The sequence below is a fragment of the Sorex araneus genome, chromosome X, assembly GCF_027595985.1.
Source record: "Sorex araneus isolate mSorAra2 chromosome X, mSorAra2.pri, whole genome shotgun sequence".
In the NCBI taxonomy this organism is placed as follows: Eukaryota; Metazoa; Chordata; class Mammalia; order Eulipotyphla; family Soricidae; genus Sorex; species Sorex araneus.
In genome coordinates, this window is record NC_073313.1 from 257,982,864 (window position 1) to 258,009,615 (window position 26,752).

General features: G+C 37.7%; 1 protein-coding gene across 3 annotated transcripts in view; it reads right to left on the bottom strand.

Moving 5' to 3' along the window:
- Positions 1-26,752, bottom strand: part of CUL3 (cullin 3) — a 108,659-nt gene that overhangs the window by 66,901 nt on the left and 15,006 nt on the right. The window contains exon 2 of one of the 3 annotated variants that reach the window (XM_055121619.1): positions 18,569-18,766. The exons of 1 other annotated variant lie outside the window; for it this stretch is intronic. In XM_055121619.1, the coding sequence (XP_054977594.1) occupies positions 18,569-18,766 (198 nt within the window). Of the gene's footprint in view, positions 1-17,333; positions 17,397-18,568; positions 18,767-26,752 lie in introns of those variants that run through there. One more of the 3 variants, XM_055121621.1, reaches the window with a different exon arrangement.

Below are 26,752 nucleotides of genomic sequence, written 5' to 3' on the forward strand. Positions count from 1 at the left end.
CAACAGACAAGCATATAAAACATCATTTACAGCAGTTCTTTTTCATAACTGCCAAAAACTCTGAAGCAATCAATTCTTTAGCCCCTCACTAGAGGGGCTACATTTAACTTATAATCCACCAGACAATAGAAAATTATTTATCACTAGAAGAAAGACATTAAGTAAAAAAAAATGGCAGAGGACCAACTCGATAGCTCAACAGGGTGTGTACAAGCACTGTGTACTGGAGACCAGGTTTAATCCCGGGCAGTGCACGCTCCCCTGAGCACCTAGCTGGAAGGGCTCCGAACCTAAATACGACATGGAAGAACCTGAAGTGTAATAGACTGAGGGAAAGAAATCAATCTGAAAAGGCTATACAGTGTATGATTTCAACTATATGACATCCTGGAAAAGGTAAGACTATGGAAACTGAAGATCGTGTTTGCCAGAACTTACAGTGGAAAGAGAATATATAAATGAATACCAGAAACCAGAAAACGTTTAGGGCAGCAAAACTATTGCATATAAGACGGTAAACACATTTCACTTTATTTTAGAGCCACACCCAGCAGGGCATAGGGCTTACTCCTGGTTCTGGGTTCAGAAATCACACCTGGGGGCCTTGAGAGATCAAACTAAGCACCCCCCTCCCCTTAATAGGCTATACGATCTCTCCAGTCATGGTAGATACATTTTATTATGTATTTATCAAGATCCACAGAATGTTTCATACGAACAATTAACCCTAATTTTAAGTGTAGGTTTTTCAGGGATATTTTGTCAATAAAGTTCAACCACCATTCATGGTAAGAAATGTACCATTCAGGTGTGGAATATTGATACGGGGGGGGGGGGGGGACAGTGTGTGTGAGGGGGGGAGGGGAGAAATGGTGGTATACATTCTGCTCAATTTTCCTGTGAGTCAGCAACAGCTCTTTTTATTAGAAAAAAAGAAAAGGGATTACCCAAGAGATAAAGAAATGTCTTTGAAAAAACAACAACAACAAAAAGACCCAAAAACTACCTGGGTGATTGTGCTATAATAGTTAAGATAAGGAAACTTCTAGAGCAACAGTGACTGTGTGTTTTCCTCTGCAGAAACTTCAACATGAAGATCTTATAGTTACAATGAAACAATTCTGAGTCTTAGACATACTACATTGCATCATTTTTAAAGCGCCATAAAAATTCAAAGAAAGAGGTTAATAGAAGGAAATTTAACGAAAGATTTTATTTAGGGAAGTGCAAGGGGATTCATATACTTTAGCTGTGTTAAGGAATGAGAGAGTTAAATACCAATCCACAGAGTCAAAACTGCTGAAATCATGAGACCCAAACTTTAACAAGTCAACTAGGAGATGGCAGGCTGGGGAGGGGATGGAGGAAATGGGAGGGAATGGGAGAGAAACTGGGCTGGTGATGGGATGAGTGCTGAAACACTGTATATCTAAAACTCAGCTAACTTCATAAATCACAGTGCTTTAATAAAAGTAAATAAAACTACATTGACCTATCAACAACAGAAAGACATCACTTACAGTTTTAAGCAACTTCCAATATAACATTACAGAAAGCATTAAAAACAAAGGCACAGGGGCTGGAGCAGACAGCAGGTAAGGAGTTTGCCTTGCACGTGGCCAACCCGGGTTCGATTCTAGCATCCCATATGGTCCTCTGAGCACCACCAGGGGTGGGTGACTCCTGAGTGCAGAGGCAGGAATAACTCCTGTGCATTGCCAAGATGTGACCCAAAAAGCCAAAAAAAAAAAAAAAAAAAAGCACAGAACACCATAAAAATTAAAAATGGTTGTTCTACAAAGTTAAAACAAAAACACTGGAAGAAAATGATTTCCAAAGTATCAAAGAGATTCAAAGAAAAGGTAAATAGAAGGATGCAATTTTAAGTTACTTCCAATACTACCAAAAACTTAAATGAAGATATACTGAACACTATCAAAATTAAAAACTGTTCTATAATGCCAAAATCACTGTCACTGTCACCCTGTTGTCATCGATTTGCTCGAGCAGGCACCAGTAACATCTCCACTGTGAGACTTGTTACTGTTTTTGGCATATTGTATACGCCACAGGTAGCTTGCCAGGCTCTGCCGTGGGGGCAAGATACTCTCAGTAGCTTGCCAGGCTCTCCGAGAGGGGAAAAGGAATCAAACCCGGGTCAATCACATGCAAGGCGAATGCCCTACCCACTGCGCTATTGCTCCAACCCAAAATATTTGAAAAATCTGGAAGAAAGTATGAAACGTCTTAAATTCAAATACTAAAAAACAAAACTCAGCTCAGTAAATAATTCAAAGAAAAAAGATTAGCAAACTTGGACATACAAAGGCAATTTTGCACTTGAAAAGTTGTCCAAGTCATTAAGGAAATGCAAATTTAAACCACATGGAGTATCACTACCTATATCTTTAGCTGACTAAAACATATCAATAACTTCAAGTACTTACAATGATTAGAGCAACTAACTCTCATATAATGCTGGTGAGAATACAAAATGCAAAGTCCCTAGGAAAAGTTTAGCAGCATTCTATGAAACTAAATATACACTTACACATGACCCTACCATCTCATTCCTATGCATTTAAGATCTAAAAAAAAAAAAGGAAAAGTTATATTCTTATAAAATCTACACAAAAATGTTCACAGGAATTCTATTCAGAACCGTAAGAAGCTGTATCAAACTAAATGACAAGCAAATAGTGACAGTCATACTTCGGATCATCGTTCAGCGAAACAAAACAAAATACAGAAACATAAGAGCCTGAACCAATTTCTAAATGCTACTGTAATCACGCCTGGCCAACAACAAAATACATGCTGGAAAAAAAAGTCTGAAAAGACTATGAACTATGACATTTCAGAGCAAACAAAACTAGAGTGACAAAGAACAAATCGGTGGTTAACAGGTATTAGGATGAGAGAAGGATGTGACTCTACTGGAAAACAGACACTACTCAGGGTGAAAAAAATACTCCACATTGACTATGGAAGCTATTATGTGAATCTACACATGAGCTATAATTCGCAGAACTATACATGAAAATAAGACAAATTTTTTTGTTTTAAAAATTTGCAATAATTATGACTTCTCAAGTAAGTCATGCTCTATTATAAACATAAGCTGTGATGCCACAACTTTTAAGCATAAAAGCAACCTGACTACAAACAAGGATTTGAGTACATCAGTCTTATATTCTACAATAATTCTAATTCGCATACTACATTATTCATTTCTGTGAACAGTGCTCTTGCAGTCTTTTCCATTAAATCCTTACCAAAGATTAAGGTGGAATTACTTAGTAAAAATGGAAAGCTTTATTTTTCAGCATTGAAATAAATAAAACCTGTTCACTGATACCAAGTCCATCCAAATTGCAACACACCCTCAGATTAATTAAATTACTGATGAAAGAAGAATGGAGCAAGAGAGTAAGAGGAGAAAGCATCAGACATAAGCTCTCAATATCTTTAGGGAATGAACAACAAGGACAGACTCTGGGCTAGTAGTTCCCAGCTGATCTAAAACGCCAATAAGTAAAATTTTTTCTAATCACTATTTTCACCCTCAAAATTTCTACAACTGAAGTAAATTTCAGCCAATCCTAATTAAATGTCTAGGTAGTACCAAAAAATTAAAATTAATTCATCAGCAAAAACTGAATTAAAACTGAGTCACAGCCATGATATGGACTACCCAAAATTGAGAACTTTCTTCTTAAAAAGTCTCAAAACTCAGGGCAGTATTTAAACCCCCCAAGCAGATCAATCATTTGTATTTAGTATTATTTTGTATTAAAATGCACATCATATATATAAAACACAAATGGGACATGAATAATATGGATACACACTAATGATACTAAGATCATTTTTAAGTATCACAGCAGAGGCATTATACTATCCCAGAAATCCATAGTACTTTAATCTTCACAGAACAGCCACAACAATAAAATTAGCATTTGCAGACAATACCTAGGACAGTGAAGTAGGACTTTGGCCAATTCACTTAACACACCAACTGGTCTATATCTTCTCTCTTTCAATATGAATGGGGTTGACTGAAGGAATTTTACACCATATTCCAGAGATACTTAGTAAACCAATATATGGCAGATTGTTTCCCTTGATTAAAATTGGTTCTCAATGATTTAAAGGGTTGTTTTTCCATTGTTGTAAAAATAACAAGTCACTGGGAGTCAGCTAAGTGTTTCTCCTTTAAAAGACATATTGTCCCTTTCATCTGCTAAAATCTGAGTACTTACATAAACATCCAACATTCACCAAGATCAAAGCTAGCATTTTAGCTGCCACATTTAATAATTGAGCATTTTTTCAAATCGGCAATTATTATCTGAGAGGTTGTCACTTAACAAATTTTACCAGCTTTGTAAATTCTACTTTTAAGGGACACCAATAATTACTCTTTAAGATCTCAAAAAAAGTTATTTCCTCATGTAACAGATTAATGACATAAACCAAGCAATTACAGTGGCTTACTACAAGAAATGACTCTCAATAGAAGCCAAACCATGAAATACAAAGAATACCTCCCCTAAATCAACAGGCCGTAGCCCCCCACCTCACTGTCAGACTCCTGACTTGAAAGATTAGAGCACAACTTTTTGTTAATCTATGGGTCTGCCTGTGAGCAACTCCCACACTTAGCAGGTGAAGTCATGATCAACTGGCTTCACTCCTTGTGTAGCATCACTCATCACTTATAAATCATTGGCAATGATACTATTTTATGGCTGTTATAAAATGCTTAGAATAGTAAATGACACATAACATGTTTCAAACGTAGTAATATTTGTGTATCTTAAATACATACTTTATTTGAAGGGGAGGTCACCTTGGTGGTGATCTGGCTTTACTCCTAGGAGGAGCTTCGGAGGGGGACGGGGGGAGTTCGCACGTGGTCCCAGGGAATGAACCCTGTGTCCAGCATACAAAACATGTACTTTAGATCTTTTGAGTTACCTTCCCAGCCTCTATGAAGCTATCTGGTCAGGATAATCACCCATGGAAAGTTTATTAGAAATGAATACTCTCAGGTCTTCTATCAAACTGAATCACAAAATATCTTCTATCAAACTGATTAAGATGTGAAGTTTACAGGTGCCTTAAAATTTAAGAGGCAAGCAACATACAAACATACACAGATGTTTACTTATTTCTTCTAAGATGTCAATTTTCACTCGATTCTTGTTATCCTCTAATAAAAACTTAAAAACTGGAAGAAATTTTTAGTTTATACGTTGAGGAGACTGTAATGCAGTCAATGCATTCATTATTGCATATTTGATAGATATTTTGTCAGTAGACATTGCAATTCACATCTTTTTCAAATTCTTGGGAATCTTTTCAAGACATTATAAACTGACAAGATTCCATAATGATATAAAAATCACTGCCCCCTTATATTCTCTAGATTGATCGTATTTTTTCTCATTATTTTCACTAGCTTCTAAAATAAACATAAGAATCTTGGTCAGAGAAATCATACCCAGTACCATTAATGAAATGGTACAACAGCCATTAAAGGGAAAGCTATTTTTCTTTATTGCCCTGAGATTGTTCTACAGATAACCTTACTGAAGTTATATAGTTAGTAATGCAGCTTTGTAAGTTTGACAATTTAAAAAGAGCCAAATGCTTGCAATTTCAGATCAAATTCACTTCTAGTGACTATATTTTCTATTCACTAAAGTATTCAAAATTAAGGATTGGGTTTTCTTTTTATGGAGGGATGGGAACAGTGTTTTGGGGTCACACCTGGCAGTGCTCCAGACTTAATCCTGGCAATGCTCTAGAGACCATATGCTTTGCAGGGGATCAAACCCAGGGTGGCCTCTTTTGTAGCAAGCGATCTATCCACTGTACTCTCTAGACCTTCAAATTAAGCTTTTAACTAAAAAAATAGACTTTTCCAAAACTGACAATTCATAGTTTTAATGACCGCTTCCAATAAGTAAAATAGGATCCAAGGTGCCACAGGGAATGCAAGATATATTTAGTCACGTTATAATCTGTGTGGGGGCAAGGAGAAAAGTAAAGCCTATTATTAGCCCTTCTGTAACCTTTATACAAAGTAGAATACAATAAGAGCACTAGAAAAGTCATAAGATTCAAAGCAGAGGTACACAATGGAAAGCAGGACAATACAATTTTCCATATCATATATAAAATGTTACAAGCTAGAGGAAATAAAAATTATCTGAGCTTGGTAACATTTTTTAAGTGGTAAATATTTCAACTCCTCTTTCTATCAATGATGTTTATAAAATCAAAATCATCTCATGAAAAAATAAGTCTTACCTACTGGTGACAAAGGAAAGCAAAGAAGGAGCATGTGATAGAACAATATGAATCATCAGTTATAAACTATTACATCCCAATGCTTAAGACAGAAAGACACAGGGGTCAGAGAGATGGATCAAGAGGCTGAGCACATGCTTGCATGCAGGAGGTCTGGGTTCAATTCCCTCAGCACCTCCGGGGATGACCCTGGAGCAAAGACTGGAGTAGCCCTGATCACAGGAACAAACAGAAAGGGACAACAAGTTATAGATTAAATGTCACTGTAACATTAATGCCACAGTTAAACTCTGAACCACTGGGCACATGAATGACAGAGTTAATAAAACATACAGTGCCGACAATTAAGCAATTCGTCTTTTTGTCTGCTTGAATATCAGGGAGTAAAACAGAACCATAGTTCTGTAAGAGCTCTATGATCTGGTTCCTGAAAGACTGACAACTCCAGTCTAACTCCAGTCTTTAAAAACATTTTATATATATATATATACACATACATGTATCAGTGGTATAAAATCCTAAAATTAGTATGATTTTAAATAGTGAGGTACACTGATTAAACAGTGATACAATAATAAACAAAGAGATGAATTAATTACCCAGCATACGAAAGATAAAACATCTCAGTAGTTCATTCTATAAACCATAATTTTCATTTGACTCGGTATTATCAAAGATTCATTTCAGCAAACAATTCCTGAATACCAAGTATATGAAGCAGTAAGAGACACAAAAATGAGTAAAACAAACCCTAGTCTAACTCATTTACTCACTAGAAAATATATATCAAAACAGAAAAAGGTACCTGCCCTCAAGATGTGCACAGTCTACGCCGTGCGTCTCAAGGTTTATTTGGTACTGGAATCACCTGAGGAGGCAAAAATACTGAGCCTGGGGGTCACACCCTCAGATTATTCTGATATGGATTATCATGATTGTCATTTGACCCTCAATATGTTATTAGGGATATTAGAAAGGCATTAAGATTTATAAAGACATTAGAATTTAACTCATTCTCCAGGTGATTCAAGAAGTTTGAGAATCTCTGGTCTATTCAAGAATACAAGCAACAGTTAGTATTTTATATAAGGAAACGTGCTAAGGAACACTTTAAACTTGATATATTCCCTTCCCCAAACATCATTCTCTCCTGTTCTGTTAAAGTAGAAGTTGCTCCATCTCCTAAACCCAGGATCCCATGGTTTTTGGTCTTCCCGACCCAAAGAATCCTAACTCCCCACCTATTCTCATCATTTCTTTTCTTCTCAGGGTGTGCTGTAGTTCGTTATTCTGTGGTATTAGGGATCGTTACAGTCTCAAACATTGATAGCATACACTTCTCAGCACAAACACACAGAAGACCCTAATATGAATTTAAATCACTCTTTCACATCATACATCAAAGGTTTTACACATTTAAGAGCTTCCCTCTCGTACTTTCAGCCATCACCCTCAGCAACAACAATCTCCTAAATTATGGGATCTCAGTTTCTTCCACAACTTTAGCATAGGACAAAACAAGATAGAAAGAACGAGAGCTATGGAGCAATGAAGCACTCAAACGGCACTCCTACTTCTAAAACTTCTACCCCACTCAATCTTTTTGATTTTCAAATACCAATGTCTGTACCCACAGGGTAAAATTCAAATCCCCTACATTTTCAAAAGCTAGCCCAACTATCATTCCCGCTCCCTACAAATGCCATCAAGTCCATCAGACTCCATTCACACTGATTTGATTGTGTCAATGTCTTGCCTGCTTAACTCACAACTCTGAGACTACTTACCTACTGTTGTTCACGTTATCAACGTTCGGTAATTCCAAGGATAAGAAAAATGACCTCTTTTCTCTACTTTTCCCTGACTCCCTCTCAATTCCTCGTAATTCCCAGCATTGGAAGTTTCCGGCTGACAGGAATGTGTTGTATTTTTTTCAGTGGCTGAGGTACACAACATGTCATAACATGTGGGATTCTGAACTGGATCCAGGCTTCCTTAAAAAAATCTTCTAGAATGTTTTGATCAATGTCCTCATCACTGATATGATTACATTTTAACAAACTTCCCACATACATGCCATTAAAATCTTTATATTCAATCAGATTTTCTTAAAATTAACAAATTTTGCACACACATACCAATAAAATATCAATATTCAATCACATTTCTTAGGAAAATAACTGACCTACAAAATGGCCAGTGCTTAAAATCAAAAATTAGTAACTTCATTTCCACAAGCTGTTAGTATCCCCACACAAATATTTTAAATTTACCTACAAGCAAACATAGTACTATAGCTCCGATTCTTCTTTATTTTCCTCTAAAAAGTATACAAATTAACATATGAAAAAGGAATTTGCACAGACATTTCATTTTTAGCAACTGAGATACCCACTACAGGGTGTTTTTCTACAAAGACTTCAGTTAAAAACACACACACAACCTCAAGCAAAGACTTCACTTTAAAACACACACACACACACACACACACACACACACACACACACACACACACACACACACGAAAGCCCCTGGAAAGCTGTAACTATCTGGCTGTGGAAATGGTAAAGGAGGCAAGGCCCTTGCCCCACACTCGCAAGCCCCGCCCGACGTAAGGTCTCCAGGGGCCAGCCAGGAGCACTCCTGAGCAGGGGCGATGCTGCGGCACCACTGGCTGTGACCCAAACCCTCCACTAAAGGAAATTTTAAATCCAAACATTCTTTTTCTAATCTTCAATTCCCCTACCTGTAAAACAAAGTGCTTAGAACTGATTCGGATCACAAGGAACAGATTCAAATACATAAATTCAAAATATAAGTTCTGTGGAGATAGGCGGAGAGATAAAGGGGTTGCAAAGCATGCTGTACATGCAAGGCGCCCAGCTCAATTCTCTGCACTTCAAGGTCCCCAGGGCACTGCGTCAGGAGTAGCCCCAAGCACTGCAGTTTCTTTCCTTCAGTGAGTGAAGAGACAGGTGAAGTTCCTCTTAGACTGCCTACCTCTCAAGTAAGTTAATCGGAGAACAATATATTCAAAAACACAGTGGAATGTCACTGTTCTTTGTAGCAATAAGAAATTGTTTCTAAGGAGTTAAAGCATTTCTCTTCAGCTGTTTCTTCTAAAAGGCAAGTGTATGACAACTGGTAAGCACAATTATGAGGTTGCCATATTATTCAATCATTACCATCCAGTACTAACTTCTAAGAGGGGAAAACTAAGCATAAAGCCAACTTAAAACATCTGCTAGACATCACAGAACTGTAGTCCAAGTTACTGCCACATTAAAACTAAAGAAAGTTTCCCACTTTCTTGAGAACTGCAAGTGTCAGAGGCCCTCCCTGCCGAAGCCCCACGGCTGCAGCCAGCCAATGGCTCAACCCTGCCACTTCACCAGGCCAGACCACAGGTCCTGAGATCTGGGATTCAATGACGGCCTCTGATCCCTCAGTACGGAATGCCAGTATGAGCACACCAAATTAGATGGCAAGTAACACAGAAACCAACTAAACTCAACAAACAAAAGCAGTAACACAGAGGCTCAACTAACATCAAACGGCTTAGTAGACAAAGACATAATCCCATGATAAGAAATAACAATTTTCACACAAAGACTGATTTTTTAAATACTTATTATTTTAATATTGGAGCTTTGTTGTCTAGTCAATTTCAACTCTAGAACTATATCCATAGTTGTGGCTTATAGTTATACTGAAATAAATTTTAAAAAATTTTAAATCTAACGCCCAGCAGTGTTCAGGGGGCCCACACAGTGGGGATCAAACTCAGGGCCTGACACGTGCTAAGTATACAGACACACACTACCACTTAAGTCATCTCCTAGTTCCTGGTTATGCTTTTAATCTAAACACATTTTGGCAAATGAATGAACAGCAAATTGCAAAAGCCATGGGCTAAGGCTGTGGCTCAAATATAAGAACACATGAAGCACTGGATTTGATCCTTGTGGGAATATACCCCTCAGTCCCCCCAAAACAGAAACCGTGTCCTTCTTAAATCTTAACCCCAAATTACCAAACCACATAATTAATCATCACAACATTTAATTTTACGTTTTGGGTTCCTCCCCCGTGGTACTCAGGAGGCCCAGGGTCCCCTGCCAGTGACACTTGGCTAACAAGAGAATGGTTCAATGCAAAGGCCCAAGGAAGTGGTGCTGCCCAAGTCCTGCGTCCCTCCCCTGCCCCCAGCCCTCGCCAACCCCCCAGGGCTCAGGGGCCTCAAGGGCCATGCCTGTGGTGATCAGAGGCCTCCACAGAGTTGCGCAAGTGATGTTTTGGGGATTACGAGGGGCCGGGAGTAGAACCGCAAACCCCTAACCTCTGTACTGTCCAGCACCTTTTATATCATTTTAAAGCACCTCAGGCCAACACACTAATTCCAATATCCTTTTACAAATAATATGAAACCCAGAAAATGTTAATGATCTGCTTAACTGCCAGCAGAAGTAGACAGTAAGTTCAGTTCTCCTTCCTACTCAGTTCTTTTCCCACCACAACTTCATCTAAGTTATTTCTTATTGACTAACCTGCTGTGCTCAACAATGGGTAGAAGAAAAGGTCTGTTGTTTCACTATGAATCTGTTAAGTCTAATTCCCAAACAGAAATCTGGGGGGTTTGGTAGTCTGATTTGGCAGGGAGTGGCTTGGGGTTCATCCAGGACATATTCCTGGCTCTGCACTCAGGGATCACTCCTCAGAGAACCTTATGGGATGCTGGGGATCAAATCCACGTCAGTGGTGTGCAAGGCAAGCACCTTACCTGCTCAACTATTGTTACAGTCCCCTAGAAATCTTCTTAAAGGAGCTGGTGTCAAACAAACAAGCAAAATATTTTGTAACTTAAAGTTTGTCAATAATATCTCAATTTAAAAAACAGGGTGGGATGTACTATACCCTATAGAGCTGCTAGCTCTGTGCTCAGGGGTCACCTCAGGTATGCAGGGAATGGAAACAGGGTCTGCCTTAATCTCCGTGCTCTCTCTCTGGCCCTGAATCTCAATAAATCTGACCGAAAAATATTTTTTAAATTAGAAGATGGTGCCAATCCTAATCTAACCATGCCCACAAATAAACAGATCTAGTTATCACTATTTGTGAACATATACACACAATCAAAAAACAAAGTTGTGATATCACAACTCAGTTAAATAAGTGTCAAAATCAAATTATTTTCTATTTTAATATCAGAGCTGAGTCTCAACCACTCTTTGGCTGTTTCAATCTCCATGCAAATGTTTAAAATTCATTAGGATTCAAACTGAAGCCCTCCATTGGTTTTCTATATGTTTTCTTCTATTTCCAGGGCTGTATGTACCCAAATGAACACGTCCAGTCCAAAATTCACAGAACTACATTTGTACACCCAATTTCACTGGCATCTTAATATGCCAAAGAAGCTCTTTTCTTCGACCCCACCTACAAATTCAAAACTGGAATTACCACAAAGTGAAGAGTTCAAAACTTTGATAGTATTCATGGGAGTCTGAGGCAGCTGAGGGGCTGACACATCTGCCTTTCATGTGCAAGGCTGGGAGTCCAGTGCCCAGTGCCAACCACGTGCACCAGTCCAGTGTGCCTGCTGTCTGTGATCCCTACCACTGCACATCATTTCCAGGGGCACCACAACTGAGAGGATATGCAAGTGTCCAGGCCAGGAGTGCGACCATCTATTGCGCTCACCCACTTGAGGAAACCCACTGAGCAGAACTGAAATGGGGCTCCTTTTTGAGCACATGGGCAGACACCACCCCTATCGAGGACCACAACTCTGTGTGTGTGTGTGTGTGTGTGTGTGTGTGTGTGTGTGTGTGTGTGTGAGAGAGAGAGAGAGAGAGACACAGACAGAGAGAGACAGAGAGACAGAGATACAGAGAGAGGGAGAGAGCACACGAGCAAACGCGCCTTGACTGTCAGTGACAACAGATTCAGAATTGGGGTAGAGGGATAAAATAATAAAATATAAGTGACATTGTATCTAGGTCACTTTCTATTCCTTACAACCCATCTATCTGCAACAAACACTCTTTCTACACCTGAAATCTATCCTGCATCTGGATTTTTTTTTTAACACCCACTGTTCAGCTCTGGTGTAAAATTATTACTTCTTATATGAACCTCAGCAGTATGTTTTAAAACATGAAATCATGTCAGTGTCTTGCATAAAATCCTTAACTCGTTTCTAAACATACATATAAACAAATGTGAAGCCCACATTTCATGACTTCAAGGCTTGGTATGATGTAGTTTCTGCTTTTCTCTCTCCAGCCTCGATTTTTTTCCTTCCAGAGTGCCAATTTTCAATCCACCATTCACAAGGCTTTCTTTTTTTTATTCAAGTCTAATTTCTTTTTTTTTTGGTATAGAGATTCCAATGGCTAACTCGCTATCTTCTACTGCAATACTCCTTGTCCTTATTACATACAGTTTACTGCTGTTCTTGTGCCACCACAGGAGAGTTGAGGAGCAGTGGCCAAGGACTTACTCCTCAAGCTGAAAATACTAACAAGCACTTCAGCAGACATACATACATGTCTGACATACATACATTCCTCCGCTGGAATACTCTTTATTCATAAGCATGTTCTCAGTCTTTATGTCCCAGTTTAAGCATCATCACATTCCTCAAAAAGCCCTTTCTTGGTCAGTTATCCTCATCAATTTTCTTTATCACTGTAACCAGATTTTTCCATTATAATTTATTTTTGTTTTAGGGCCATACCTGGCAGTGCCGAGGACTTGCTACTGGCAGGCTCGGGATCATATGTGGTGCCAGGGATTAAACTCGACAACTGCATGCAAGAAAAGCACCCATTTCTCGGCTTTCTATTATATCTTACAACTGAACATTTAACTTGTTTCTCTCTTCCATGACTACAAGGATCAGATATGCTCTACTTTCCAACTTATTTCACACAGCAAAGTCAGAGCCTGACAAATCTGAGTTTGGGGCACAATGTTCTACAATGACAAAATGCTTAACTGGAAAACAGAACTTTTATTTTCCAGTCAAATCTAGCTTTTAAAAATTATTTCAGCGAAGAAAAAAAAAGGGGGGGCAAAGACAAACAACAAATCCCTGTGAATTCTCAAATGGTTTCATATTTACTCAAGACTGTTCTCACTGGTGCGGCACAGGACATCACACCCAAAGTTTGCTTCTTCAGAGAGAATGTGCTCCTGAAGACAGAAAGGATATGCTACCAAGAGAAATGGTATTTATCTTTACTTAAGCGCTTACCACTATGAAACCACTGTTCAGCTAAATTTATCCCAAAGAAATGACTTTCCGTCATCTGTCACACTACCAAAAACCTGCTCAAAATGCTGACTATTCTCATCTTGAAATCAGGATTCCAACAAACTACAATGCAACAGTTCTAATTTCAGGAGAAATTGCTTTCCACAAATTCTTCAGAATTTTAAGTCTTGGTTCCTAACCTTTTCTACTCATGACCTGTTTTGCCCAAGAAATGCAAGATGCAGGCGCTCCCAGTAGCAAACACCTTGGATTCATTATGCAGTTGATTTTCAATTAATTTTCAATTAGTGTACACTCAAAAACCTAAAGCTGCCTAATTTTCCTGCAATCCTTACCAGGGGGTCACATTCCACAGTGTAAGCAGCTAGGACTGCTATCAACTGCTAAAAGCTTCACTTCAATAGAAAGTAACTGCTTTAAAAAAATATTATTAAGCAGTTCAGCTAATTGCTAAATGCATAATGATAAAAAAAATGAAGAGATCATGTAGTAATGCTTTCAGAACCACAAAATAAGATACATTCTGAGAGAGTAATGATAGTAATTTTTACATCACAGAACTTGAAAACATTCTCCTGCCACCCAGTCAGAATGTATGATGCAGAGACAGGCAATATAAGTTTTATGCAAATAATTTTTGCATGTTATCATTAATATCCATAAATCCTACGTAGAACAAATGGAGACTTCCGATATCAATAGACAAACGTTTTGGGCTACCATATGGCCCCAGATGTCTGGTAATACATCTTTTGGCAGTATCCCTTTCAAACTATTTAACATTTTTCCTAAAAAAAGTAAAATAAAGGGTAAAACCAAAATGAAAGCACAAAGACGCTACTGAAGGCTCAAAACTTAGTTCAACTAAAACAAAGAAATCAAGTCATTAAATGAGCCAAATTAATGCATTTCCCAGTCAGAAACTGACTAGGTTAAGTCAAATAGTGTGAAAGGGGAAAAAGATAGCATCTTCTGATGGTAGTGAATTATCATTAATGCTTATACATATATTTGAGTTTCTGAGCTACACCCAGCTGTGCTGAGGAATTACTCCCTGCTCGTGTTCAATATAGGTCCTGGCAGGGCTCGAGGGAGCAGACAGCATAAGGGTACTGAACCCAGGTTACCTGCACACACCCTGGCTACTGTCTTATCTTTCCGGCTCAGCTTGAATTGAATACATCATTAGGAATTACCTGTACTTTCTGAAACAGCAGTTAACCTTTTTGATGGGGTCTTTTAAAAATTTACAATATATGGAAGCTCTTACAGTCACCATGAATTACTGCTCACACGACACTAACTTTTACGTAACCACATCTGAGAAACCAAAGTTTATAGTCACTTAAACACTGAATTTACACTGTCCCTTTTCTTCCCAATTTGAACGAGCTCTTTCTCAACCACAGCATCCAACTACAAATGCTTTTTTTTTTTTACATCTGTGCAAAACACAGCTTCAAATTAATAACAATTTCAGACCAACTCCTACTACTATGCTATCTTTGCTCTTTAGTGCCTATTCCAACTCTGCTCAACAGAAGGGTGACTACCAAGTTACCATCTTATTTTCAGAAAATGTATGGCTTAATTTTATGACCATTTTTAATGCTAACAAACCTCAGAGATATGCCAACTACATTTTAGTTAAAAAATAAACCAAGACCTAGATCCCCTGAGCACTGCCAGGAGTAATCCTGAGTGCAGAGCCAGGAGTAACCCCTGTGCATTGCCAGGTGTGATCCAAAAAGAAAAAAGAAAAACAAAAAACAAAAAACAAGACCTAGAATTTAAAGAACTACAGTTTTATAAGCATTAAGCTAATTTACCTAAAGCCCTTCCTTAACCCTTAATTTCAGCAAACTTGACTACATCTTAATCCATTCACTATGCCTCAATTCTGATCTAGTTATGCCATTTAATAGCTAAATAACATTGAGACAACAATAACAATTTTCGATGCCTAATTTCTCCAACTGTAAAATCAAGGTAACAGCAGTGCCTGGTTCACTGGGACATAAGCATTAACTAATTTAAAATATGTAAAAGTATCAGATTTAGACACAACACTTAGTAATGATAAAAACAGCTGTGACTGGAGCTGGAGCGATAGCACAGCAGGTAGGGCGTTTGCCTTGCACACGGCCGACCCGGGTTCGATTCCCAGCAACCCATATGGTCCCCTGAGCACCGCCAGGGATAATTCCTGAGTGCAGAGCCAGGAGTGACCCCTGTGCATCATCAGGTGTGACCCAAAAAGCAAAAAAAAAAAAAAAAAAAAAAAAAAACCAAAACAAAACAAAACCTAAAAACAGCTTTGACTGTATTCTTTACTTTTAGAACCCCAGGCAAATAAGACCAGACCTCACTTCCTCCTTTACTTATCTCCATTACTCTCAATTCCACACTCTCCATACTCAAGAACTGAGATGCTCTAATGTTAGCCTGACTTTTTTCAAGTAAAACTCTTTTATGCTTTGGGTGTCTCATGAATTAAGTGTACTACCTTCCTCACACCTACTTATTACAGTTTAGAGATTCATCCTTTGATTGTACATTTTCCATTTTCTGAATTCTAATATTTCCTACTCAAAACATGCTATCAAATGTCAAATCTTGATCTCTGGTTTGGAGTTCCAGTCAAAGCTTTGCATCTAAATTTTACCTCAAAACATATATCCTAGCATCTTGTGATTTTTCATTTTTCTTGTCCATATATACAATGAAATGTAAAATTTCCAATATACTTTTAAACAAAATTTGTTATCTTACCCATATAAAATGCTTTCCACTATTTCTACTGATGGCATTGAAATTCTTCCAATAACCAAATTTTATCTATCCTACCACTAAAATTTCTGACATAATCCAGTAATTTATATTCTAGCACTGTACTCAAAAATTTCCAGGTCTTCTCCTGCTTTTTATACATTGATAAATATTAACACACATGGTATTGTAAATTTCTATCATGGTATTATTCTTAAAAGATTGTGTCATATTATTATGATCCACTGAAGAACCCCCAATGTTACAATCAAGCTCCTCAGTTTGGCTCTCAAGTTTTTCTCTTATGGTTCTTAAACCATTACAACACTATAATCCACTAAGCAGCCCCCCACTGTTATATACCTCAAATTCTACTTAGCAACTCAGTGTACTCTTTTACCCCTACATAATCACATTGCTTTTTGTCCTAACGGGTCTTCCACACTGAAAATTTTCACAACTTTGTCCAACTGAGTCTTTGCCTATAAATCTTAGAGCCCAGGTTAATCTCTTCATCTTTTAAATTCCTAAACCATTTATTAGCTACACAACTCATTAGCCACTTAATCTAAATATGCTAGATTATCTAAACAATCTCCATTATCAAAATATGTACAAGATCTTCAACATCAATGTAAAAACCAAGCTAGAAACAGATAGTATATCTCTTTATAGCCACAATAATTTTCAACACAAGTTGCGCACGGTAGGCACTAAAAAATTCCTGATTTCATGAAGAAATCACCTTACTTCATGATACTAATGTAATCCCATTAAGAGATAGGAAATTATAGAACAGAACTAGAATTGACTATTTTATAACCACCACAGTAATAATGATTCATGCAAGAATCATCAATGGATGCTAAATCCATTACATAAAAATGTCTTGGGGAACAGGATATTTATACAGTCTCAAAATATATCTGAACAGATTACTTATGAATTACAAAGGGAAAAAAGGTACCTTCACAGTGGAGAAATCTGGCGGACACCAAGTGATCAAAGTTAACATCACCAATAATGGGATAAACTGACATCATGTGCCTCCTGATGTGATGCACTGAGGACACAACATCACTTATGTATTATTCCTGCCAAAAATGCATAACCTGAAACTAGTCATGAGGAAACAATCAGACAAACCAAAAACTGAGGGACAATCTACAAATCATCTGACCTATACGCTTCAAAAATGTCAATGGGCTTGCTGAAAGACAAAGAAGGCTGCGAAATTGAGTGTGAGATCCTGGATTGGGTCCTGGATCAGAAAACAAACTGCTATAAAGGGTATCACTGCTACAGAAGACAACCAGTGAACTGGAATGTGGACTGTATTAGGGAACAGTTATCAAGTTAGACTACCTGATTTTGATTATTGTTCTTTGGTTAAGAGAATTGCTTATTCTTAGGAGAAAGATTCCCAAGTATATTAGGAAAAAATGAATCTAAAACAATTCTAACTTGTTCAGCAATAATATTAAGTTATCAATAGCAAGTATCAATTGGCAAAATGTTAACTGGTGAGTATAGATGAAGGGTTCTTAAGAAATCATGATAACTGCTGGTTAACTTTTCCATTTTCTCAAAGTAAAATTTAAAACAAACATCCTACTTCCACACAAAATATTTTGGTGTTTTTATTTCTGTACTATTTTATATTTTACATTAAAATGTTAAAGCAAGGCATACTTGCAATGGAAGAGGTTAGCCTATATAAAACACTTATTCTGAAAAAGCAACTACACCTTTTTGGAACCAAAGAACCAGCATATAATGTTAACAGCTCACCATTAATTTCTCTTTTGAAAAATTCACATTTACTAATGTGAACCTCAGTTAAAATGAAGAAAGCCAACTTCGATTGGTGAAGTCTTATGACAATTTTTAATTTAGTTTTATTATATTCAAATATACAGGAGTGCTAAAAGGAGCTGTTTGAACATTCTAAAGACAAAATAACATGAAAATAAGCATTTTAAAATAGTCCAGTATGCGCCTCCTTCATTATTATACTCTATCACATCAAACTTTATCATCCCTCGAATACCAATAATTCTTATTTACCTTTGATTGAGGTTTTGTAATACAGCCATTAATTATTACTTCTAAAAAAATACTTCTAGTCAAAGTAAAATATAGTATATATAAAGAATTTTCTAAAGTCAGAATAATTAATAACAGTCCTTTAAAAATGAATACCTTATTTATGAGATGTTCGGTAACAACTTCTCTTAGTCCAGTGTAGAGTTTTTCTCCATGTTTATGCAAAACCATTGTATATGCATTTCTATAGAGCTCCTCAAAACTAAGACCACTGTTATTCTTACGCTGGATTTCTTGAATTGCATTTTTCAGAAGGTCCCAAATGCTGTTTACATATTTTTCATCCATGGTCATCTGTAATATCCAAGAGAAAGAGACAAAAACAAAAAAAAAGAAAAACAAAAAAAAAAACCAATGGTTGAAAATCTTTCTGCATTTGTCCATATAGTAAATATTTAATTATGACTAGGACTATAAATCTGCGTAACTAACAAATGTTAACAATTTTTATAACAGAAACAAAATAATGCTATTTAAAGGTTTTTCGAGCTGATCAACTTTTTATAAAATTAATACTTAATATCATCTGCAGCAGAGGCTCCACTTTCAATGAAAGCACAATCCCTGCTGTTAACACTTGCATTAGCCAAAAACATAAAACATCTTTTCCTTAAGTTTATTCAGAGGAATGCTAAGCTATATCAGAGAGATAGTGAAGATAGATTCCCTGATAACAAAAATATCTGGGACATGAATACTATTTTCTTCTCCAGAAGCTTTACAAAGCTCTTTAGCAAATTAAGGACTAACAAGAATGCAATTTTAAGATAAAAAAGGAAAGAAAAATGCTCTCCTTTGTTCAAGTAAGTGCTCTCTAGTAAGTCCTCATTTCCCATATTTATATTCCCTGGTCTATTCCTATAACTTTCTTATATACACCCATAAACTTCCCCTCTTTTCCTCCCTCCAAAATACCTGCCATTCTAAACCTCAACCACCCACCTGCTCCTCACCTGTATCCATGTAGCTGAAAGTAAATAAAGAACATAAACCCACATTCAAGCAACCTCAGTTTACGTTCATAGTCAGTAATCAAAACTCAGTAATCACAATTTAGTACAACTCCAAGATTCTTTAGTTCCAGTTTCCATCCTAGATGATCATATACCAACTTCTCCATCCTTACTACAGAATACTGACCTGCTTCCTATTCCAAGAAAAAACAATCTGAAGATGCACTGTATAACTGCGCTCTCTCTCTCTCTCTCGCTCTCTCTCTCGCTCTCTCTCTCTCTCTCTCTCACACACACACACACACACACACACACACTCTTAAACTATAACACTTCAACATAATCTGCTAGCTGTTGTGTTTGATATTTAGCACACAGGCCAGACAGTAAAGCATCATCCAGGTGATTATTTGAAATACAGAGTTCAATGTCCACACCAGGGCTACAGAATCATAATTTACATTTAAAAATAACTCCCAGAATTACCTTTATAAAATTTACCCAATACATGCTAGCTGTCCTATAATGGATTCACTTTCCCCATCCTCAGTTTTACCAATCTCCCTTCCTAAAAAAATCAACTTCCCGTCGGAAGATAACCTCCACCCGCATTTAAAATAATTTCCCATCTTCAAGCAAGGAAGTCCGCACAACCCCATGTACTTCTCCACGATACCTCATTTCTTTCTTTTCCATTTATAGCAAAGTCCCGTTGTTCATCGATTTGCTGAGCGGGCACCAGTAACATCTCCACTGTAAGACTTGTTATTAACTGTATTTGGCATATCGAATACACCATAGGTAGCTTGCCAGGCTCTGCCGTGCGGGCGGGATACTCTTGGTAGCTTGCCAGGCTCTCCAAGAGGGAGGGAGGAATTGAACCCGCATTGGCCGCATGCAAGGCAAGTCCTTTACCTGCTGTGCTATCGCTCCAGCCCTGAGAACTTCTGTATCAACTATATCTAAGCTCCACTTTCCCCCTTTTGTTCTGAATACACTGCAATAAAGCTTTCTACGCCATCAATTCACTGAATCCGCTAGAGAAGATCACTAGTGACTTGCTTTCATAAATCTCAAACACTACAATGTTGTTTTTTTAATCCTATCCTACTATTTGTTAGTCTGCTTATTGTTCTTTCACTACAACTTCCAATCTTCAGGCTCAGAATCTAGACCTCCTATTTATGCTTGCGCAGATTATCAGTGGTGCTGTTTCTACTTATTTTTGTGACTTTTAATTTAAATCTCAAAATGTATGTAGCTTGCTCTGCCCCCTCCCCTTAATACCAGAGTCATGTATTCAGCTGCCAACGCAATATTTCTATTTGAATGTCTTCAGGCCTCTCAAGTTTGCAGGTCTAAAACAAAAACCCTGGGGTAGAAGCAATAGGATAGTTGGGGTAGGGCATTTGCCTTGCACCCAAGTTTAACCTCTGGCATCCCATATGGTTCCTGGAGCAGAACCAAGAATAAACCCCTGTGCATCACCTGGTGGTGCACAAAAAAATTCTATCTTCTCCCTCCCCAACTCAGTTTCCCCTTCAGTCTTCTACTAAAAATGTCTATTTCACCGTGTTAGCTGCTAAAAGTAAGAATTTTAGAATCCTCTTTACTCTCACCTCTGTCCTAAACCAAGAGATTTTTTTTTTTGGGTCCCTCTCAGAGAGCCTGGCAAGCTACCGAGAGAATCCCACATGCAAGGCAGAGCCTGGCAAGCTCCCATGGCATATTCAATATGCCAAAAACAGTAACAAGTCTCACAGTGGAGACATTAATGGCGCCTGCTCAAGCAAACCCATGAGCAACAGGATGAGAGTGATACAGTGACAGTGATACAGTAACAGCGATACAATCAAAATTAACCCAGAACCTTGACTCCTTCTCACCTTTCCAGGACTAATGATCCAGTCCATATCATTCCATCTCGCTTTATAGCCACCACCGTCTCAGACTAATGAAATCTCTTACATGCCATTTAAAACCTTCATGTTCTGGGATCAGGGAGATGACTCTTTCAGGACTGGGGTGTATGCCCTACAAGCTGGAGGCCTAGGTTTGATGCCCCTACGCACCATGCCAAGAGGACACCCAAGAATCAGCGGATGTGCCACCTCTACCAAAAACATAACCTACAAGTTCTGCACTCATAACCTGAACAACACTGCCAACAATTATGAGCTCCACACATACGTTTTTGGAGGTGTACTTAGTTACCTCTAAAGAGCTTTCTGCTTGTTAATCATGACTCAACAAAAAAATTTTCTAAGAAACTTCTCTAGGCCATGTCCAATGGTATAAATATCAAAGAGAAAGGAGTAGGTAGGCAAAATAATTCTTTCAGTCACCCTAACGGTAAAATACCAGTTCAAGTCTCAAACAAACTCTTAATTACCCAAGTCAAAGTGAGTCTTACCATCTAATCTTTCCTGGAGAATTTAAAATTTAGCTCTTCAACAAGGGGTTTCACAGAGGTCCAGTGTCACCCTCCCTGCCCCACCCAGTCCATAGCATCACAACAATGGAGGGGTAGTAGCCTCAGATGCAGTGCATGTGGGGGGGTGGGGAGTGTTCATTTTGTTCACTTAAGTAAAATAGACTTCCATGAAAGAAACAGTAACTTTTGTTCCAAATAGGGGCTATAAGCCAAATAGCTTCGGATACCTATGCTTTAACAGACAACTCTCCTATTACTCAAAAGTCTTACTGAAATCCAATGTCAGAGACTATGAAATGACCTTAAGAGAATTTCACTTACCCCTACATATAAAATGCTGCTTGTCTATAGCAGATATCCAGATACAAAGGAAGCCATACATTAACAATAGCCTCAAATTCTCTGTATATGTGCAACGTGGTTTCAGTTTGCTAATAGCATATGCAAGGGTTATGATCATGTAAACGGTTTAAACACCATCCCTTGACTTGAAAAAAACATATGAAAAGGACCAGAGTATTATTAGTACAGCATATAAGGCACATGCATTGCACAAAGCTTACCCAGGTTGGATTATCCAGCATACTATATGGCCCCTGGAGCACTGCCAGGAGTGATTCCTGGGTGCAGAGCCAACAGTATCCCCTGAATATAGCCAAGGGTGGCCCCAAAACCACAAAATTAAATTAAAAAAAAAAAGATATATAGTCAGAACAACAACAACAAAATACTATTAAGGAGCTGGTGAGAAGTACAGCAGGTAAGGCATATGTTTGACCAATGTTTGATCTCCAGCATCCCATATGGTCCCCTGAGTACACCAGGAATGAGTGATCCGATGCAGAGCAAGGAATACACCCTGAGCGAGCACCGCCAGATGTGGCCCCAAATCAATTAAAAACAAAAATAAACTTAATATTGACTATAAACTCCAAAGATAACTGAACTGCTGATTAGTTGACACAAATTTTACAGGATCTTCAATGGGAGATTCACAAATTTGGCCTACTGCCATGATAAAGAGGGAAAAAATCCCTCAGCACTTCCTCAGAAATCCAACACCTTTAAAATGATCACAAAGAAAGCACCCACAGGACCAGAATATAATAAAGAGATTAAGTAAGTTGCATGCCTTGCAAACCAACGGTACCGGGGTTCAATTCCAGGAACCCCATATGATCTGCCAAGTCCACCATGAGTAATACCTGGGCAGAAAGCCAGGAGTAAGCCCTAAGCAGAGCCAGATGTAGACCTCCCTTCAAAAAAGGGGAAAGTACTCACCTGGACTGCACCTGAGGCTACTGTTCCCTTACCCCAATCATTCCACCTTAAGAATGAAAGCTGCAGGGGCTGGAGCGATAGTACAGCGGGTAGGGCGTTTGCCTTGCATGGGGCCGACCCGGGTTCGAATCCCAGCATCCCATATAGTCCCCTGAGCACGGCCAGGGGTAATTCCTGAGTGCAGAGCCAGGAGTAACCCCTGTGCATCGCCAGGTGTGACCCAAAAAAGAAAAAAAGAATGAAAGCTGCAGGGTGGGGGGTGAAAAAAAAAAACTTTTTAAAAGATCTTTTTATAACCAGTACATATTAGCAAAATTTTAATTGTAAAGTATTTAGAACATATAAACCAAGTGGTTTCAAATATTGTACAAGTACATTATTACAAAAAAAATTCTCACAGCTGATATAAATCAAGAACTGTTATTTATGTCTGATAGAGCAAGGTTCGAATCACAAAACAGTAGTATTTCTTCTGGTGATAAGACAAGGTACTTAAAAAAAAATGGCGTAGGAAGAGTAAAATGACTCACACAAAACCACAGAACTAGAACTAAACTCTTATGTCCTAAAATCTAGTCTACATTCTACTGTACCAATGCAAAATATTACCACAGTGAGCTACTGATAATACTGATAATCTTGGTTAATACAGCATATAAATAAATATGTGCATATACATATCCCTATATATGCAAGGAACATAAGTTGCACTATACAGTAGACCTACATGCGCTTTGCTAAATTTCACAAATCATGTTCTTCCAACATCTCTAAGCTTTTATTTCCTCATTTATAAAGTAGAATTAATAACAGTACAGTATCTATCTCAAAGGACTAATAATGAAATTAAATAAAAATGTCAGAATTTAGCACAGCTCAGGGCAAAGATTACTCCCTACACATCAAAGACTATCTTAAACTATCAGAGAAAGACTTTTTCAAGCATAGCAAATGAGATGAGTTTTTAACACTAAGTAACTGGAACACAATTCTGCTAAATACGAGTCAGTAAAATGCAGCCTCCTCTCAGAAACAATATCTCCTACTCTCTCCTATTCTCCAGTAACATTAAAATGGTTTTATTCTGATTTCTGTCCCTGACTCTTTATATTCTATACTGAGACACTTGAGGCATTTTCATTCATCATCTCATTTACACATACCTGGACATCTAGGTTACTCAAAACTGCAAGACTATAGATAGCCAAAGGATTCAGGAACCAAAGAAAATGGTATAGGAAATTTAAAAACACTGTCTGAACACTTTTCTGGAAGGAGTCCCTAGTTCTCAAATTTCAAAGAAAGTGAGACCCTAAATTGATCTCAAGCTGGTTTATAATTACTGGCTTATGTAAACTGCTACAAAAGTTTCTATTTCCTCAATCTTAATATACTGTTTTCAACTATTTGCTAGACATCTCCAAGCAAATGAGGCAAAGACAGATTAAACATAACATAATCAAAATTCCTATTTAATGCACTCTCCAAATGCACCCAATTCATCCTCTTATTTTCTAACTCAGTAGTGACAACATGAACTAGTGAAATAAGCTAAAAGCCTAAATCAATCCTTCTGTTCTCTCACTGTATTCCCACTCATCAAATACTTCTAACATTAGGCCCAATCATCTCTGAAATGTGCCCAATTCACTGGCCCTAAAAACAAATGTCCTAACCTAGGTCCTGCCCAATGTCTTCCAACACTAACAAATTCTTGTAAGCTCTCAAAATTTATCTTCCCAATAATCACCATTACAATGAACAATTAATGAGTATCACAGCCTTGTTCAACACCCAATTTAATGACATGGAAGTATACTTCGCAAGGGAACACAAAACCCTTTTTAAAAAGACAGCTTACATCTATTTCTCCAATTTTACTTTCATATCACCTTGCTGTTATTCCCTGACCTTAAACCAACGACTCTGCCCGCCAACTGCCACACCTCTCTCTAACTCACCACTGCCCCACGCTTTCTTCTGCCTCTTCTGGGTCGATTCTTACACAGCACAGGGGTCATATTCTCCAGGAAGTCTCCAGGCTTCCTCAAGCAAAGCTGATGACTCCTCAGATCTTTCAAAGTAGTACTTAGTTGTACCTATTACTACTCTACTACTACTTCTTCACATTTCTTAAGTGTATTTGTACTTTTTCCTTCCACTCGTCTATGGAGTACATAAGGGATTGTGCATTTTTCCTCAATGCCTGCCTCTCAGAAAAATCTTAAAGCATGTGTCTGGTGAATCAATATAGATTTACCTGTTATACCAATGAAAACTTGAAACCACGATCATTTTAATGTAGTACTAAGCACAAATGCAGAGAAAAAGGGAAGGAGGCAAGTGCTACAGCCAGTGACACTCAGGGAGTTGCTCACAGGTGTGTGACCAGGGGTCGCTCCTGACCCTGCTCTAGGGGATCAGGCCAGGACTGAACCCACGCCCCCTGCATACAAAGCATATTGAGCTTACTCTCTGGTCCAAGGAAAAACATCTTAAAATGCTTACCTAAAGCAATTACTGTTTTTAAATATCAAATGTCTTTTCCAAGTACAAAGTACAATCAACATTCTCAAATATCACATATCAAGTAGTATTTTCAGATTTTCCCATTCAGATTTTTCCATTTACCTAACTAAATGACTATGCAGTCTTAAGCCATCAGTAAACATAAAGTGGTAAGAAAATAGTGGATGGACCCTCATTCATCAGGTGAGGCAGCCGTTATTTTTCTAAATCAAGTCTGAAAGCAACATACCCCCCCCCCAAAAAAAACAAGCTTCAAGTACAGTTCACCCATTCTAGATTCAGAACACATTAACTGCTAATTAAAGTTAAGAAGATTTAAATATTAAGTCTAACTATAACATTATGTTATCCCATAAAAACATTAGCTTGTATATTAGTCAAAAAGTATAAAGGCCCCAATATCAAGATTCTTTTAAAAGTTCATTTTAGGTGACCTGGAACGTAGCTCAGTGGGAGAGAACCGTGCAGTAGTAGAGAACCCATGCCCTGGGTTCAATCTCTGGCACGGAAGAAGTGAGAATATTCTTTCAAAGTAGTATTTTCAATTACTCAAACAAGACTTTAATCCCAGGCTAATTTACTTAAATTGCAGTAAAGGAAAGGATTTGGCAACAATCCTTCAGCAAAACAATACAATAATAAAATGCACATACAAATAATACACACCAAGCATTTAACATGTATATAATAACCTTCCCCAAGAAGCTCAGGTCACAAAGTGATTAGCAAAAAGTAAAGTTCACTTAGCAGGTAAAGAAACAAAGGCTCTTTGCAAAAAGAAAGATGTCTTTAAGATACTTTTTAAAGATACTTTAAAAAAACCAAATTCACTTTAAGTGTTCTTCACAATCCCCCTCTTACCACTCTGCAATCCAGAATCATCATCTCTTTAGAAGTATTAGTAACTGCAACGACACCATTTTTTTCTTTCACAAGCTTCTGTTTTTCATCTATATTACATTGCTTTCAATTATATAATAACAATCTTCAAAATGCCTCAATTTGGAAGAATGTTTGTTTTCATATGCTTACATCCTGAAGGTTCTATAATTACTAGAATTAAGGAAAACTACAGCATGAGCA